This window comes from Polypterus senegalus, chromosome 6 (genome assembly GCF_016835505.1).
Source record: "Polypterus senegalus isolate Bchr_013 chromosome 6, ASM1683550v1, whole genome shotgun sequence".
In the NCBI taxonomy this organism is placed as follows: Eukaryota; Metazoa; Chordata; class Cladistia; order Polypteriformes; family Polypteridae; genus Polypterus; species Polypterus senegalus.
This window is the reverse complement of record NC_053159.1, coordinates 124,981,726-124,999,196: the sequence shown is the minus strand read 5'-3', so window position 1 is coordinate 124,999,196 and position 17,471 is coordinate 124,981,726. Positions and strand designations below refer to the sequence as shown.

The following is a 17,471-nucleotide window of genomic DNA, read 5'->3' as shown; positions in this document are numbered from 1 at the left end:
TGCCACCTTCGAGAGAGACATGGAGAGAGCAAACCAAATGAACAACTTCTTTAACAGGTTTGACCACCCAAACCCACTCTCACCTTGGGAGTACTGTACCCTCCACCCATCCTTCTGCTGATAGCAGCATAGGAGAGACATCCCCACCCACAGTTACAGCAGCCCAGGTGAGCAGAGAGCTGAGGAGACTTCGTGCCAGCAAAGCAGTGGGTCCAGATGGAGTATCCCCACGACTGCTGAAGGCTTGTGTGCTGGAGCTGGGGAGTCCTCTACAGTGCATCTTCAACCTGAGCCTGGAACAGGGGAGAGTCCCGAGGCTTTGGAAAACATCTTGCATCACACCAGTCCCAAAGATATCACTTCCTAGTGAGCTGAATGACTTCCGGCCTGTCACCCTGATGTCACATGTAGTCCTGCCATGTGCAAAAGTTCTCTGACGACACTGCTATCGTGGGCTGCATCAGGAGTGGGCAGGAGGACTACAGGAACCTAATCAAGGACTTTGTTAACTCATATCACTTACACCTGAACACCCAGCTAAACCAAGGAGCTTGTGGTGGATTTTAGGAGACCCAGGCCCCTCCTGGACCCCGTGATCATCAGAGGTGACTGTGTCCAGAAAGTGCAGACCTATAAATACCTGGGAGCGCAGCTGGATGATAAATTGGACTGGACTGTCAATACTGATGCTCTGTGCAAGAGAGGACAGAGCCAACTATACTTCCTTAGAAGGTTGGCGTCCTTCAACATCTGCAGTAAGATGCTGCAGATGTTCTACCAGACGGTTTTGGCGAGTGCCCTCTTCTACTCGGTGGTGTGCTGGGGAGGCAGCATAAAGATGAAGGACGCCTCATGCCTGGACAAACTTGTTAGGAAGGCAGGTTCATTGTAGGAATGAAGATGGACAGTTTAACATCTGTGGCAGAGTGACAGGCGCTAAGCAAGCTCCTGTCAATAATGGAGAATCCACTGCATCCACTTAACAGTGTCATCTCCAGGCAGAGGAGTAGCTTCAGTGACAGACTACTGTCACTGTCCTGCTCCACTGACAGACTGAGGAGATCGTTCATCCCCCACACTATGCGACTCTTCAGTTCCACACGGGCGGGTAAATGCTAACATTATTCAAAGTTATTGTTTGTTTTTACATGCATTTTTATTAGTCTTCAATTTAATATTGTTTTTTTGTTTCAGTATACTGCTGCTGGATTATGTGAATTTCCCCTTGTGATTAATAAAGTATCTATCAATCTAATTAGAATTTAAAATGATTACAATGTACATTAGCCCTGTCCAAGTTCACCCAATGCATATAAACAGTATGCAGTGCATCCGGAAAGTATTCACAGTACATCATTTTTTTCCTCAGAATTCTACACACACCACCTCATAATGACAATGTGAAAAAGTTTACTTGAGGTTTTTGCAAATTTATTAAAAATAAAAAAATTGAGAAAGCACATGTACATAAGTATTCACAGCCTTTGCCATGAAGCTCAAAATTGAGCTCAGGTGCATCATGTTTCCCCTGATCATCCTTGAGATGTTTCTGCAGCTTAATTGGAGTCCACCTGTGGTAAATTCAGTTGATTGGACATGATTTGGAAAGGATACACCTGTCTATATAAGGTCCCACTGTTGACAGCTCATGTCCGAGCACAAACCAAGCATGAAGTCAAAGGAATTGTCTGTAGACCTCCGAGACAGGATTGTCTCGAGGCACAAATCTGGGGAAGGTTACAGAAAAATTTCTGCTGCTTGTGAAGGTCCCAATGAGCACAGTGGCCTCCATAATCCGTAAGTGGAAGAAGTTCGAAATCACCAGGACTCTTCCTAGAGCTGGCCGGCCATCTAAACTGAGCAATCGGGGGAGAAGGGCCTTAGTCAGGGAGGTGACCAAGAACCCGATGGTCACTCTTTCAGAGCTCCAGAGGTCCTTTATGGAGAGAGGAGAACCTTCCAGGACAACCATCTCTGCAGCAATCCACCTATCAGGCCTGTATGGTAGAGTGGCAAGACGGAAGCCACTCCTTAGTAAAAGGCACATGACAGCCCACCTGGAGTTTGCCAAAAGGCACCTGAAGGACTCTCAGACTATGAAAAAACAAAATTCTCTGGTCTGATGAGACAAAGATTGAACTCTTTGGTGTGAATGCCAGGCGTCACGTTTGGAAGAAACCAGGCACCGCTCATCACCAGGCCAATACCATCCCTACAGTGAAGCATGGTGGTGGCAGCATCATGCTGTGGGGATGTTTTTCAGCGGCAGGAACTGGGAGACTAGTCAGGATAAAGGGAAAGATGACTGTAGCAATGTACAGAGACATCCTGGATGAAAACCTGCTACAGAGCGCTTTTGACCTCAGACTGGGTCGACGGTACATCTTTCAGCAGGACAACGACCCTAAGCACACAGCCAAGATATCAAATGAGTGGCTTCAGGACAACTCTGTGAATATCCTTGAGTGGCGCAGCCAGAGCCCAGACTTGAATCCGATTGAACATCTCTGGAGAGATCTTAAAATGGCTGTGCACCTGATGGAGCTTGAGAGGTGCTGCAAAGAGGAATGGGCGAAACTGGCCAAGGATAGGTGTGCCAAGCTTGTGGCATCATATTCAAAAAGATTTGAGGCTGTAATTGCTGTCAAAGGTGCATCGACAAAGTATTTAGCAAAGGCTGTGAATACTTATGTACATGTGATTTCTCAGTTTTTTTTTTTTTTTTAATACATTTGCAAAAACCTCAAGTAAACTTTTTTCACGTTGTCATTATGGGATGTTTTGTGTAGAATTCTGAGGAAAAAAATGAATTTAATCCATTTTGGAATACAGCTGTAAGATAATAAAATGTGGAAAAAGTGATGCACTGTATATTTTTTCTGACCTCAGTAATATTTGTACGAGGCTAAAAAGTGAGTCATTTGTTCATTAATCATCGCAATGTCTTAATTATTCTTCCTGGATTGGAGATTCAAACAGAGGCCTAATTCTAGCTCTCTGACTTTCTCAGAGAAGCTAAGAGTCCTGATAATTCAATAATTGGGACACACCTGTTTATCTCTGTTTTATAATGACCACACTGTATATCTGACAATCCTGTGGTACTGTGGGCACCTTCCATGCAGTATTAAATGTATGTTATAATTGACATTTCTGTCTGAATGTGCACATGCAGCCTTTCACCATTGGAACATTTCAACAATCTTGGTGACAACAGCAATAGATATAGGCCCATCCCACTGGGACTCATCCTGCATTGGGTGCATTCCCTTTGTTTAGTGTTTCTACTGCTATTGAGAATGTTCCTGGTTCAGGTTAATGTTTTTGCGCTCTTGTTGACAGTACTTGCTAATTAAATGTACTCCAGGAAAGAGTATGCTGTAAAGCTCCTCTAACTTAGCCCTACTTTTAGAGAGATGTAATAGATGTTAAAAAACAAAATACTAAAGATAACAAATAAGTTAGTGTTTGCCAATAATTCTGCAATCTGTTGTTAAGGAAGTACATTTTTAATTAATAAATACTTGAAAGAGTTCTGCATAAGAAATATAAATGCAGATAGCCAAGAACTAGTTCTACATGTAATAGTATAAAATAAGATCGTAATGTATACACTAAGACAAAAATATTTTCTCATACACATCTGCAAAACTTAATTTAAAAAAACCTTGCTGCAACAAAGCTTTCTGAATAAAAATACAATATGGAAGACAATTTGTAAAACATGAAGTGTTTATGATGTATTCAAATCTCTTTAAAAGCCACGGTGGGATGGTGAGGCAGCTTTCAAACAAATGCAACACTTGAAAAATACAGCACTTCACAAAAATTGGATCACTGTGAGTACAAAGTTATGTAGTCTAGGAATCTACATAACAAACACATAAAAAGTTACATGTGATTCTTAAAGCATGTTGAATGCAGTTATTAATCAAATTTAAATTTTTTCAAAGCTTCCTTTTTACTTCTTGACAGAAAACAAAAATGTCCTGCTCCTACCCATCTTTCTTTTCTATAAATTAAGGCAGATGGGAGGATTAAAAAAAACAAAAAATGTTGATCTGCTCTAGCATAAAACAGTGATTAGGAAAGGTGCAAAGGTGACTTTCATGAAACCAAGAAATCTAAAAGTAGAGCTGGGTGAGAAAATCTGTCCCAAAATGCTTTGTGAATAGTGTGTATATAAGAAGTAAAAAGCAGTCTGCTTTACTAATGGTTGACTAATCACTTGTTCACTCAGAAATGTGAATAAGCTCCTGGAATTAATGTGCAGATGGGTAAAGTTGTACACTATTGCTTACCACATCTAATATATATCCTTATGTTACCTCATTTTCAGTGTATCTGACATCTTTATAGATAAATAACGCCAATGATTGTGCATGTCTTTTTTTATTTTTATAATTTTCTCTGTATGGGGATTATTTAAAACAGTGTTATTTGGTGTCCTGTAAAAAATATCTATATGGCTGACAGTTACAATTACCTTCATAACTGTAAGAAGTAAATCTGAACAAAGTGGTCATACAAACTACTTCCACATTTAAAAACTGTTTAAAATATATAGTCTAATCTCAATTTTTTATTAAAAAAAAGATATATTCAGAACATTGTGTATATTTAATTCAAGAAGTGATACACTTCATGTCTGTTAATTTTTATGTTTTATCAATTTAGCTTTCAGTTTTGTTTTAGTCATTGAATTATATCGTTTATAACTGACATCTTTTTCATTTTGACAAGCCCTTGACTATATTTCTACTTTGTGTTTGTCTATGGACATGTCTACCACCTGGAGTTGCTTTGCAAAATTAAAACATCCTTAATCCCTTCTAGGATTTGATCTCTGTTACTCATTGAGCACCATAGATGTCTACATTCATCTGAAAACTGGGTCTCTAGTTCAGCCTAATCTTAGCATCTTGAATACAATTTTATGAAAGTATGTTTGGTTAATATTTATATTGGAGACTCTAATTTTTTTTTCTTTCTTCCCATTATTAGTTCCTGATGAACTGTTGCTTGCGTAAGTACATTGCATTTTTGTTCTTTAAGTAAATGCTTAATTTAGATTAAGATGTTGAGTCAACCTTGGCAGGTAATCAAGTGAGTAAAATGTTCATAGCATGACTTGAGACCTGGAACACAGAAAATTTAAATTTTATTAGCAAGAACTAAATATGGAATCATTTGTGAATGAACATCCTGTCTCCATAGTATATTTTCATCTTTCTTTCTGAATTCATTTTTTCTTTCAGTACAGGCATTTACATTTTAACTTTCCTGTGAGGATGAAATTTCTATCAATCCTATCACTTATCTAATTTATTTTAATTTACTGGGAGCTATAACAACTCAGCAGCAGAGTTCAGTGCTAGAAACCACTCTGAATAGGATTAAATGAAACATAATATTCTCACACCTGCGTAATCCAAATCAAGATGCTGAGGTCAAGAGCCTATGCATGTAGCACTGGTTCATGGCTGTTGCATAGCTAACTCACACAAACACCCACAATCACAATTATTCAGGGCCAATCCAGCATCAACTTTCACCCTAAGATATATGTCTTTGGATATGTGGAATGAACATTCAGGTAGGTGGAAGAAAAAAAGACATGAAACATGCAAACTCCTCACAAATAATCCCAGAAGGGTGGCAGTGTTACCCCTGTACCCAGTGTTTCTCAGCTAATATTTTTTGTTCAGTTAATAGTGATATTCTTCTTCTTGTGAACATTTCCAGATTCTACTCAGTAATACAAATTGTTTAATGAGTGTCTTTGCTATATTACTGACTGAAAAAATCATGCCCAAACTTTTGAAAGTACAGATACTAACTTAAACAGAACCCAAGTTCTCCACAACAGAAGTGATATATTATTAAATGGGTAGGGAAAAAGAAAAAAACTAATTCAGTTTTGTTAAAATGCACACATTGAAACAACTCCAGAATAAAAATATTTGATTCTTTTTAAAATTCATTGTTTTAGCTAGAATAACTAAATATTAAAACCAAATGCATACAGGATAATTATTGATTTTACAGTAGGCCTTTTCAATTATTACTTCTGTTTTACAACCGGCATTAGTCAAAACAGGATAGACTTAGGTATTTACTGAGATATGATAAAGGAATTAAACACTGTCACCTGTATAGGAGATTAATTGTACAGTTCATGGGAAGAAATATTTTGCTGAGCCTGTTCCTTTAACTTTTGGATTTTGTCCCAAATTATGATCAGTCAAACCCTTTTGTGATATCCAGAAGATAATATTTTTGTCAATGTTTTTTTTTTTAACCCAGAAAGTGAGAATTATTTGTGAATAGTACTTTTATTATCGGTATTGTCAGATTTTGTTTGTGATGATTCTGCTGTTTTTGTTAGATCCTGTTAACCAATTTGGCCTGTGTTGGAAAATTCCTGCTGACTTAGTAATGAATAAAGGAACCTTTTTGTGATGGGTTTTGTCACTTGTTCATTTTAAACACAGCTGTTTGGAATTTTCCAACCAAGCAGATCCTGCTTTTAATCTTCTTGAAATTGGAAGAGATTGTAGTTATATACAGAACGTCTATTTAAAAAGGCCCATGTTTAGGGGAGAGGGTCTGAAAGATATTGCAAAAAATAATGTCTATAAAGGAAAATAAGAAGAGGGGTGTGAGAAATGCAGAGAACTTTGGGGGTAAGGAAAGGGAGTAAAGACTATAATTGAACAAGAAACTCAGACCAAATAAAGGGAAGTCAGAGAGATGAAAAGAGAATGAGGAGAGAGTAGTAATAAAGTTTTTGGTAAGTCAACATGAAGTCCTCTAAAAAATAACATGGTAAGGGGTAACTGATGAGAAAAAGAAATCGGAATCATCCAGATGGAACAGGAAGGCAAAAGATCACAATGAGAAATTAGCTGTAAGGGTAGGTCATGTGAAATCATGAAATGTAAATTCATCTGACTCCTCTCGATGCGGAGGAGCAGTAGCTTTACTGCGCCACCACCACCTACTCAAAGTTTCATGATGCTCCAACAATGATGGACGGATTAAAAGGAAGAAGTCTACGTGACCATCATCATCATCAAGCCCTTCCGTGAGAATCCTAAATCCAAAGAGGACTGTTTCATTTATGTTAGGTAGAACGCCCAGAGGGGACTGGGCGGTCTCATGGTCTGGAATCCCTACAGATTTTATTTTTTCTCCTGCCGTCTGGAGTTTTTTTGTTTTTTCTGTCCCCCCTGGCCATTGAACCTTACTCTTATTCGATGTTAATTAATGTTGATTTATTTTGTTTTATAATTGTGTCTTTCATTTTTCTATTCTTTAATATGTAAAGCACTTTGAGCTACTGTTTGTATGAAAATGTGCTATATAAATAAATGTTGTTGTTGTTGTTGAGCCCCTCCCGGATGACTAAGCTTCTCACCCTATCTTTAAGGGAAAGCCCAGACACTCTACGGAGGAAACTCATTTCAGGCGCTTGTATTCGCGTTCTCATTCTTTCAGGCACTACCCATAGCTCATGACCACAGGTGAGGGTAGGAACCTCTTCAATTACTTCCCCATGTTTGCAAAGTGAAGGAAAGTCTGTATAAATAGAAGAGCGAGCCACGGGTGTTATGGTGTTATTGAAATCTCATTATCTATTTGAATTCAAAAATAAAGACAAAAACTAATTGTAATGCTTTTTCATGAAATGTGAAGTATTTAATTTATAATTATAATTTCAAAGGTAATTTATACAATAACAGATTAATTGGTGATTGAGCCGTTCCAGTGGTTAAAGCTGCATTTTCTTTAAATGTTATTTTATTTTATATACGTTATGAACAACCAGGACCGCTGTCAGTTAGGATTCTGAATTAGATTAACAAATGTAATAGGAAGCTTTCATATGACCATGTACGAATTTTCTTGTACATTATACATGGACTTCAAAATCTGTTGGGGCTGCTACAGCGAGCACCTTACAAATGGTCTTCCAGGTCTTCTACATGCTGTCTTGGAACCCAGAAAATGATTCCTTTGGGAAACCTGGAGGTAGTAGTTTTCCAGGGCCTAAAATCCCCTATTTGTGTGGAGATGTGTATTTGAGCAATTGCTTGCTTACCTGGCAGGGTAAGTAAGAAGCCAGAATATAAAGAGGACTATTGTATAAGTAGAGACAGGAGTGCTTATTAAGTATAGGTAGGTACTGGACAAACCATGTCATGTAACAGTCCTTTAATTGTATAGGCAGGTCTTGTGTAGCTTAGGTTGTTTGTTTTACCAATGTCTCCCACTTATGTTTAACCTAGAGTCACACAATATAGTGTTTTGGATAAAATATTTTTATTGTGTTATTCATTGTTAATATTAATTTCCATTTTATAATATAGATTTTTATATTATTCCTAGATCATATGAAAATCAAACATACAGGGCACTCAGGCACCATTCAAGCCCCCACATTTATGTCGATATTTATACAGTAATTACAACTTTGACTATTGTCAGTGTGACGGTGCAGGTTGATTCCATGCTCCTGTGCATTCTGGAGCCTGTTGAACCAGCTAGCGCCGATAATGTACCCGAGGGATGAGCCAGACAAATGAGAACACTCACAAAGTAAAGGGTAGGTGCAAAGGTGTATCAGTGCTTTTATTAAAACAATCCAAGCAAAGTATCCAAAACAGTGCAGTGCATCTTCATAACAAGTAAAATCATACAGGTGTCCTTGGTGAAGGTTAAAATGCAATAAGTAAGTTAAAAAATCAAAGGTAAAACAAAGTCAGGATTCTTTTATAAAATTCTCCAAAAGTCATGCATCTGTGCTGCATCTCTCTCTTCTGCTGCGGTATCCACCATACTGCCTTTCTTGTCCTGTTTTACCTCTGTCTCCTTTTTCCTCTCTCTTTCTGTCAACTTACCCCTATCAGGTCTAGTAGCCGGTGGATACATCAGTAATTGTGCTCCTTTTCCACCTCTGGCTTTTGACACAACTGCCTCCGCCAGTGCATTCTTCCATGCTGCTACAAGCCAGCTTCTCCCTTCTTCCCCACACCTGAAACTTGGTGCCTACCAGATCCCTAGGGAGACTTTTCTCCAATGTTCCTTGCTATCCTTTTGTTGTTCAGCAGGGAATCAATCTTCCACAAGAATGTTGATCACTCGTCCTCCATGAGACCTCCCCTGTGACCACTTGCCTCCACTCCTCTATTTGGGCTGACAGTGTATTGTCATCATCTGCTATTACCCTCTTTTCTCATGTTGGCTGTCCCTTATATTACTCTGTGGGCACTGAGCCTCAGTTGCTAACTGCGGAACGCCAATGAGGTAATTAAGACAGAACGCACCCTCACATGCAGGCGTGCTCTGTCTCAATCACCACACCAAACTCCTACAGCTGCATGAGCACGCACACCCATGGAGATCGAGCCAGGTATTTAATTATTTATTTAAAAACTGGCCACTAATTTCCTAGCTGTGGATCTGCTATTCCAGAGTCAGTCTTGCTGTCCATTTAAAATGTTCAAAGTATAAAAATTTGAAAATAAAGTATTTTATTTTAAGTGCTTTTCACAGAGCCAACTGACTCTCTATAAACAAGAATACTGGTCAAAGAAACAAAATACAGTCACTGGTACATTGGTATCGATAAGGAAATCCTTAGTATTGTGACGGACAGCTGGGTCCCATGCCCGGCCGGGACGCCTCTGCTGCATACGTCCCGGGGGAGCCACCATGGACAGTGCAATGCCTCACCTGGGGACAGCCTCCCTGGCCGTGGGTCCTTCCTCAGTCTCCCCTGTGGCTCCATGGGACATGGAGTCCATCACAGCCCGGTTGGGAGATGGGGTGGCCGCTAGGGGGTGCTGCGGAGAGCCAGCCGCCACTTTTGATGACTTGCCAGCCCCACCTGGAGGTGCAATTAAGACCAGCTGGTCAGGCACATGGAGCACTTCCGGGTGGGCTATAAAACGGGCCAACCTCCCTTCATTCTTGGCCAGAATCGGGAGGAAGAGGACGAGGTTGCCTGGGAGGAGTGGTGGTGCCAGAAAGGGTTGTTTATAGTTTTGTGCTTTGGAACTGTGTATTGCCTGTGGGACACGGGGAAGACGTGCGCCCACGGGTGAAGAAAAAAATAAAGCCTGTGTGTTTTATACACGTGCCTCTGCGTGGTCTGCGCCGGGTCAGGTGCTATATAGCGCCTTTTACAGTATATTTAGAGAATTTGCCAGGAATTAAAAGACTTCATAGAGACCAGCACTTATAAATGCGAATTAGATATTCATCTGGATAGACCTTTCCTATATTTTCTTGATTTTTATAAAATCTTCAGAAAGTGTTCCCAGGTCCAATATAAAAGGTGCTGCACTGCCTCATCCATCTGAGTCATAGTTGGGAGGCAGGGAGTGAAAACTCATATGGAGGAGTGGGAGGAAACAGAGGGGGAAATAGAGCTTTATTAATGATAAATATATTGTAAGATTATTAAAAGGCCTTTGAACGTACAGTATCTCTGGGTAATAGAAATCTTTTATCCCTAAACTTTGTTGGCTTGAATTGAGTCTGGTGTTTGGGGCTCAGCGGTGCCTCTTTGTGGTTACACCATTTATAATACGAATTGAAAACAAAATATGTTTATGGCCAGTGTATTTACATAGTGTGACATGTAATGTTAACATAACTTCTTTAAATTGAGTTGCTTCATTACCATAACATAAGCACAAAAGCACAAATTTACCTCCTAGAACTTTACTCATAATAAATATACTATAAGTGGAATAATTACAATATTTGCATCAAATAGGATTTGCCTTCTTATTATTGTTAGGATATTTTATTTTTTTTCTACAAATGACACAGAGGTAACAGCAGTAAGCACAAAGACGTTAGAAAAATTGTCAAATAATATTTATCAACCTTGACTTAAAAACAGTGGAAGTGCAATAACTGCAAATTGCTGGTAAATCTGAAAATCTGAAAAAAATATAAATCAGTACAATGTACAGCCAGTTTTCAGACTTAAGTGACCATCAATTTGATGTAGTTATGATGGCAGAAAAGTTAAATAAATTGACTGAACACTTTGAAAGCAGTTCCCAATAATGACAGTGCCTGTGTGGAGTTGGAACATGTTGTATGAGTTTTTCTCTAGGTACTCTGGTATTCCTACCACATTCCAATATTTGTCACAGGTAATTGGGAAATCTTAATTGACTTTTATTTAAATATACTGTGGGTGTGTGCATAAGTATGCCTTGAGTGTGCCCAATCCAGGGAAATTTATTGGCTTGTGCTTTATATGGTTTAGATAGGCTTGGCAATCCTGAACCTGATTTAAATGGGTTCAGTGAAGATTTACAAAAACTGCAGAGGCTAGTACCTTCAATGATCAGCATCTAATCATAGACAACTGAAATAAAAAAAAATTGGTATAAGCGAATAATATTTGTTGAAGGTAATTTGGGTAGATGAAGAAATAGCAGGATGTTCTAGGTTCAATAAGAAAATGACTTTTTGCTCATCTTTAATGCACCATTGTGCGAAAATCAGTTCAAATATATGGCCTTTTGCTAGGGTGGAGAGATGTGAACTTGTAGTATATTTATGTCCATAGAGTCCTTGCCTCAGAGTCAAAGTTGTATGAATATAACAGTTAGCAAAGTTACACACTTAATTTTCTTTAGTGTGTTTAAAACTATTTATTTCTCATTTCAGGTTGAAATTTGTATTTGGCCCATTAGTTCTATTGGCTTTAGACTTAGTGGACCAACGTGCAGTAACAAATGTTACATCTCCAAGTGGAAGAAAGGTCATTCAGGTAAAACTTTCTTTTCCCATTACCTTACATACTATAGTTCAACTCTCAGCACAACTGCCTTGCTTATAGTACTTAATGAAAAAAGTTTATAGTTCTTTTACTAAATAATATATTCTCTGTTTGTAAGGTTGATCAGCTATAAAAAAAAAATGAAAAGTGACAATCTGAAACATGACTGGGGTTCTTATTAGAAGTAGATTGTAAACCAAAAGTGATTTTTGAAAAATGAGAGGCAAATTGTATATTCTCCTACAGGATGCCACTACATCTGTTTTTTCCATAGCGGCATTTGGTAATTTTTTGCTACTGCATTACAAGTTTAATTAAACATTTTATTAAATTTTATTAAAATTAACATTTATTTAGATTTTGTAACCTGTAAAAGTGTCCTACAATTGACATTATTTTCCTATAAAATTCATATGCTTTGCCAATGTAATGGCATATTTTCTCACAATGTCTCAGCCCCTTGTAAAGTGTTTTTAAAATATGGTTATCAAAAAAATGCTTTTTTTAGCATGTCCAGAAATACATTAGTATGACCCAAATTAAAATATAAAATATTTTTTATGTACAGTATTGCAATAAATGTAAGATTATTCGTAGGATTAATACACTTCTCAAAAATATTAAAGGAACACTTGAATTACACATTGAATCTCAATGAACCAAATATTCAAGTGGAAAATCTTTACTGAGTAATACTATGTAATTTATTGAGAACAAAATGATGTAACAACGGTCAATAAAAACCAAAATCACCAATCCATTGAGAGCTGGAGTCAACATCACACCAAAAATCAAAGTCAAAAATGACTCTCATGTCTGTCACATATGCTCAGTGTGAACCTACGCTCATGTATGAAGAGAACGGAGCAGCAATGGCGGAGTTACTAGCTGTGTGTTATCTAATGCATGCCAATCGAGCTGTACGATGAAGGGCTGTGAACACAGGTCCCACTAGAGCATGTTGGGCCCCCGTGCCACCTTCATGGAGTCTGTTTCTGACAGCTTGGTCAGAAACATGCACACCAGTAGCCTGCTGAAGGTCATTTTGTAGGTTTCTGGCAGTGCTCCTCCTGTTTATCCTCGCACAAAGGAGCAGATGATTGTTTCCTTAATCCTTTTGAGTAGTATATATAACTTCAAGTGTTGCTTTGGCTTATGCTGTGAAGTCATGAGTTTGTATCCATGATATTCAGGCAAGCTGTAAAGTATGCTATTCCTATCATAGAGCAGTCATTGTGCTTCCTTAACACCATGCTGAAGTATGCATCTAGGCTTAGTTTTTTGGAAGTTGGGTATTTTATTTTTCTTTCTGTCAAGGTCAAGTAAATGTGCATCTCTTCTCCTACTTCCCCCTAACCATTCTTTCCCATGTGGTTTTCAGGTATATCTATATTACAATTTAAGTTTAATTGAATATGTTGCACTGACTGTGTGTCATCTATATATTATACGATAAATTGTTCGGCAAGGACTGAAAGTAGCAGCAACATAATGCATAAAACATTATTTGCATGGGTTAAAACTTTAAAAAAAAAAAAATCAAATCACACTTTGCAATAGGCTATTTCAAGAAGAATGCAGTATTCTGTTCAAGTCTAAGAGAGAGACTACATCGTCAATTAATAATAAGCAGATCATAGTGAGCAAAATACAGGAGCGTTAACGCAGGCATAGCATCATATGTAACAGGGATCTGTGTACACTTAAAAGAGGAAACCACATACGTAAAAAATATATGAGCTATAGAATTATAATACCTTGTTTAGAGGCAGTTTTTATATGTTTTTAAAATGCATTATCTGTTGTAAAACGTGTTTCTTGTTTGCTACCCAATAAAAATTACAATTATTTAATAACTAGCTGTGGGAGTACTGGACAGTCAAATGGGTCTTAAAATGATGGATATGAATTAAATCTTAAAACATTATTTATATATATGTTTACCACATTAAGTTCATATGGAATTCTCTCCAAAAAAGTACAGAAAACGGAGAAGGCAGAAAAAATTATTTGTGTTACTGTATATGTAAATAATTGTAACCATGAACTTAGTCTTTTGATAGTGCATAACTCCTTTTGATTTCCAGACTGAATATTTTTATATGCAAGAACTTTCATATGCATCTTCAACCTGAGCCTGGAACAGGGGAGAGTTTGAGGCTTTGGAAAACATCTTGCATCACCCCAGTCCCAAAGGTTTAATATCCTAGTGATATGAATGACTTCCGGCCTGTTGCTCTGATGTCACATGTGATGAAGACCATGGAGCGGCTGCTGCTTCACCGCCTGAGGCCACAGGAGGAGTATAGGAACCTAATCATGGAGTTTGTTAAATGGTGCGACTCAAACCACTTACACCGGAACACCAGCAAAACCAAGGAGCTGGTGGTGGATTTTAGGAGACCCAGGCCCCTCCTGGACCCCGTGATTATCAGAGGTGACTGTGTGCAGAAGGTGCAGACCTATAAATACCTGGGAATGCAGCTGGATGGTAAATTGGACTGGACTCCCAATACTGATGCTCTGTGCAAGAGAGGACAGAGCCGACTATACTTCCTTAGAAATCTGGTGTCTTTCAACATCTGCAATAAGATGCTGCAGATGCTCTATCAGACGGTTGTGGTGAGTGCCCTCTTCTACCCAGTGGTGTGCTGGGGAGGCAGCATAAAGATGAAGGACGCCTCACACTTGGACAAACTGATGAGGAAGGCAGGCTCTATTGTAGGCATGGAGCTCGACAGTTTGACCTCCGTGGCAGAGCAACGGGCGCTGAGCAGGCTCCTATCAATCGTGGAGAATACAATGCATCCACCGAACAGTATCATCTTCAGACAGAGGAACAGCTTCAGCGACAGACTGCTGTCACTGTCCTGCTCCACTGACAGACTGAGGAGATCGTTCCTCCCCCAAACTATGCGATTCTTCAGTTCCACCCTTGGGGGTAAATGTTAACATTATACAAATGTTATTGTCTGTTTTACCTGCATTTTTATCACTCTTTAATATTGTTTTTTATCAGTATGCTGCTGCTGGAGTATGTCTGTCTCTCTCTCTCTCTCTCTCTCTCTCTCTCTCTCTCTCTATCTATCTATCTATCTATCTCGCCTTTCACAAGAGCTCAGAACTAATACAACACTTTAAGTACTGTAAACCTACAAGTTATGATAAGTACAGTAATGTATTCATTTTCTTTTTAGTGGTTAGTGCCTATTATAAAAAAAAAAAAAATCCTGGAGAGAAACACTAGGGAGACGAGACGTTATCTTCATGTGAAGATCACAGAAGACACTTAAAAGACCCGCGAGACGAAAGAGATTGACCCAGGACCATCTCATGGGGACGAAGAACATGACATTTTTGTAAGACACACCCTACTTACAACCAATACCAAATAAAGCCACGGGCAGCAAAACACTCAGTCGTGCAAAGACTTTGAGCACGCACAGATCCAGGGCTCTCAGCGCATATAAAGCGTATAAGGACAATACGTTATAAATGAAACATAGATGACAAAGCGAAGAAGAAAGCAGCGCGGAGAAAAGAGACTCAAAAGCATTGGAAATAAAAAAAAGAATAGTCTAGGTGCAAATTCAGAAAATAAAGAAAGTAATTATCAGCCCGGAACAAGTGAAATTGAAAAAAAAGCAAGTCCAATCGGGCTCAGAATTAAAAGACAAAGTAGAACTTCATAAAGATGTTCACAGATGTTGGCGCTATACACATGCAGAGCAGGTTAGAGATTATGAAAGCAGTGGAATTCGAAAGGCTCAAAAAAAAAAAAGTAGACGTGATACACATGTGGAGAAAGTTAAAGAATATGAAAGTAGGAAAATTAGAAAGTATTAAAAAAAAAAAAAAAAGTAAGGATCACAGTAGCGCAAACGAACGGAAATTATTACTCTAAAAGGGAAAATAATCACCACAGACCAGGTGTTAATTGAAAAAAAAGCAGGACAAAGCGAGGTCAGAAATAAAAGACAGAGTAGAAAACAAAGTAAAATGTCATAAAGAGGTTAAAAAACAAGGGGGCCAAACACATGCAGAGCAGGTTAGAGATAATGAAAACTGGAATTCAAAAGACTCATAAAAAACATAGGCGCGAAACACATGCAGAGCAAGATACAGAATATGAAAGCAGAAAAAAAATGACAGTGTCAAAACAAAGAAAGTAAACATCGCATTAGCACAAACAAAGAGAAATTATTACTCGGAGAAATATAAAGGCGAATAGAGATTGAATATATGGACATAGGTGATATGTCAGAAGTATGTAAATATTGTAAGGCTTTGAAGTTTAAGTCAGAGAATTTCAAAAACGGGGTTTACCTCACATGAGTTTCTTGGTTTATTTGCAAAAAAAAAATGATTAACTGCTGATAATGTAGATCATTTTGTCTGTGCTAATATTCCAAATTAAGAAACCTATACTGAATTATGGTACAAAGTCATTAAACACATGTCTCACTGAACTCATTTAAAAGACTCAGTATATTGGGACTCAAAAGATTCCAAATATTGTTTTTATAGAAGTTCTGAAATAAGAGTGAAACTAATGAAATAACAGCAATTAAAAGAAAAAAAATCTTAAAAGTGTGTATCCGGAAAAACAAAAACGGGGGTTGGCGAGCGAAGTGAGCAGGAGGCAAAGCCCCCTAGTCTATTAAAGTGAATATACACAAGACATATGCTGAAATGTTTTTCCTTGTTTTGTCTATGGTAGATTGATGTTTCCTACCTCTTTATTTTTTTCCTGCTATGCATAAGATTGGAAAAGCATATGTTTGATTTTTGGCAGAGTTTCAAATTCACAGAAGAGCTTAAAGGCTTTAGCATAGAGACTTGTAATATAGGTATGTTAATATCAGCTAAGTTAAATATTGAAGCTGTGTGACTAACAGACATAGCATAATTGTTTGTAATATCTGAAATTCTCTTTTCTCCTTTACAGTTGTCAGTTTTTTGTTCGATGCAGAAGGAAATATTTCTAATCATGTGTGTTGCAAATTGGGAGTTTTGAGGGAATTTACTTGTGCAACAGTATTCCAACAGGAAGCGGAGGACTCAACTGTCAAATACTACCAATTCAGCTATTAAAATGCAATTTGAACAGTCTTCAGTCCAGTTTTCAGTATTGATGTAAACGCTGAGACCTATACTGTATATAGATCATTATAGACTTCAGGGGACTAGAGCTTTTGAATAGCCATTTGTGACTTTCTGCTTACTCCAAAGTACAATTAAATTTTTATAAACAACACATTTAAAGACGTGTAGCAACAATGTAAGTTAGTAATCATTCTGCATCAATATCAACAACAACATCATCATCATTTATTTATATAGCATATTTTCATACAATGTAGCTCAAAGTGCGTTACAAGATGTCAAAGAGAATGTTACAGGAAAAGAAAAAATAAGATTAGGCAATAATATTAAAGAATAAGCAACAAAAAAAAAACCAAGTAAATCTATACAATATGATGCAAGTCAGTAAAAATGAGCCCAGTGATAAGGTTAGGTGCCTGGGAGGACAGGAAAAACACTCCAGTTAGGCTGGAAAAAAAATTAAATCTGCAGGGGTTCCAGGGGCAATTAACTGTCCAGCCTTCATTGTGCATTCTGAATAGCATAAATGTCCTTAATTCATTGCTTTTTGTTTCCA

General features: G+C 38.0%; 1 protein-coding gene across 1 annotated transcript in view; it reads left to right on the top strand.

Annotated features, from left to right (window-relative positions):
• The window catches only part of zswim7 (zinc finger, SWIM-type containing 7), a 77,302-nt gene that overhangs the window by 36,015 nt on the left and 23,816 nt on the right, over positions 1–17,471 (top strand). The window contains exons 3-4 of the mRNA XM_039757056.1: positions 5,005–5,026; positions 11,698–11,800. Coding sequence (XP_039612990.1) covers positions 5,005–5,026; positions 11,698–11,800 — 125 coding nt within the window. The remainder of the gene's footprint in view (positions 1–5,004; positions 5,027–11,697; positions 11,801–17,471) is intronic.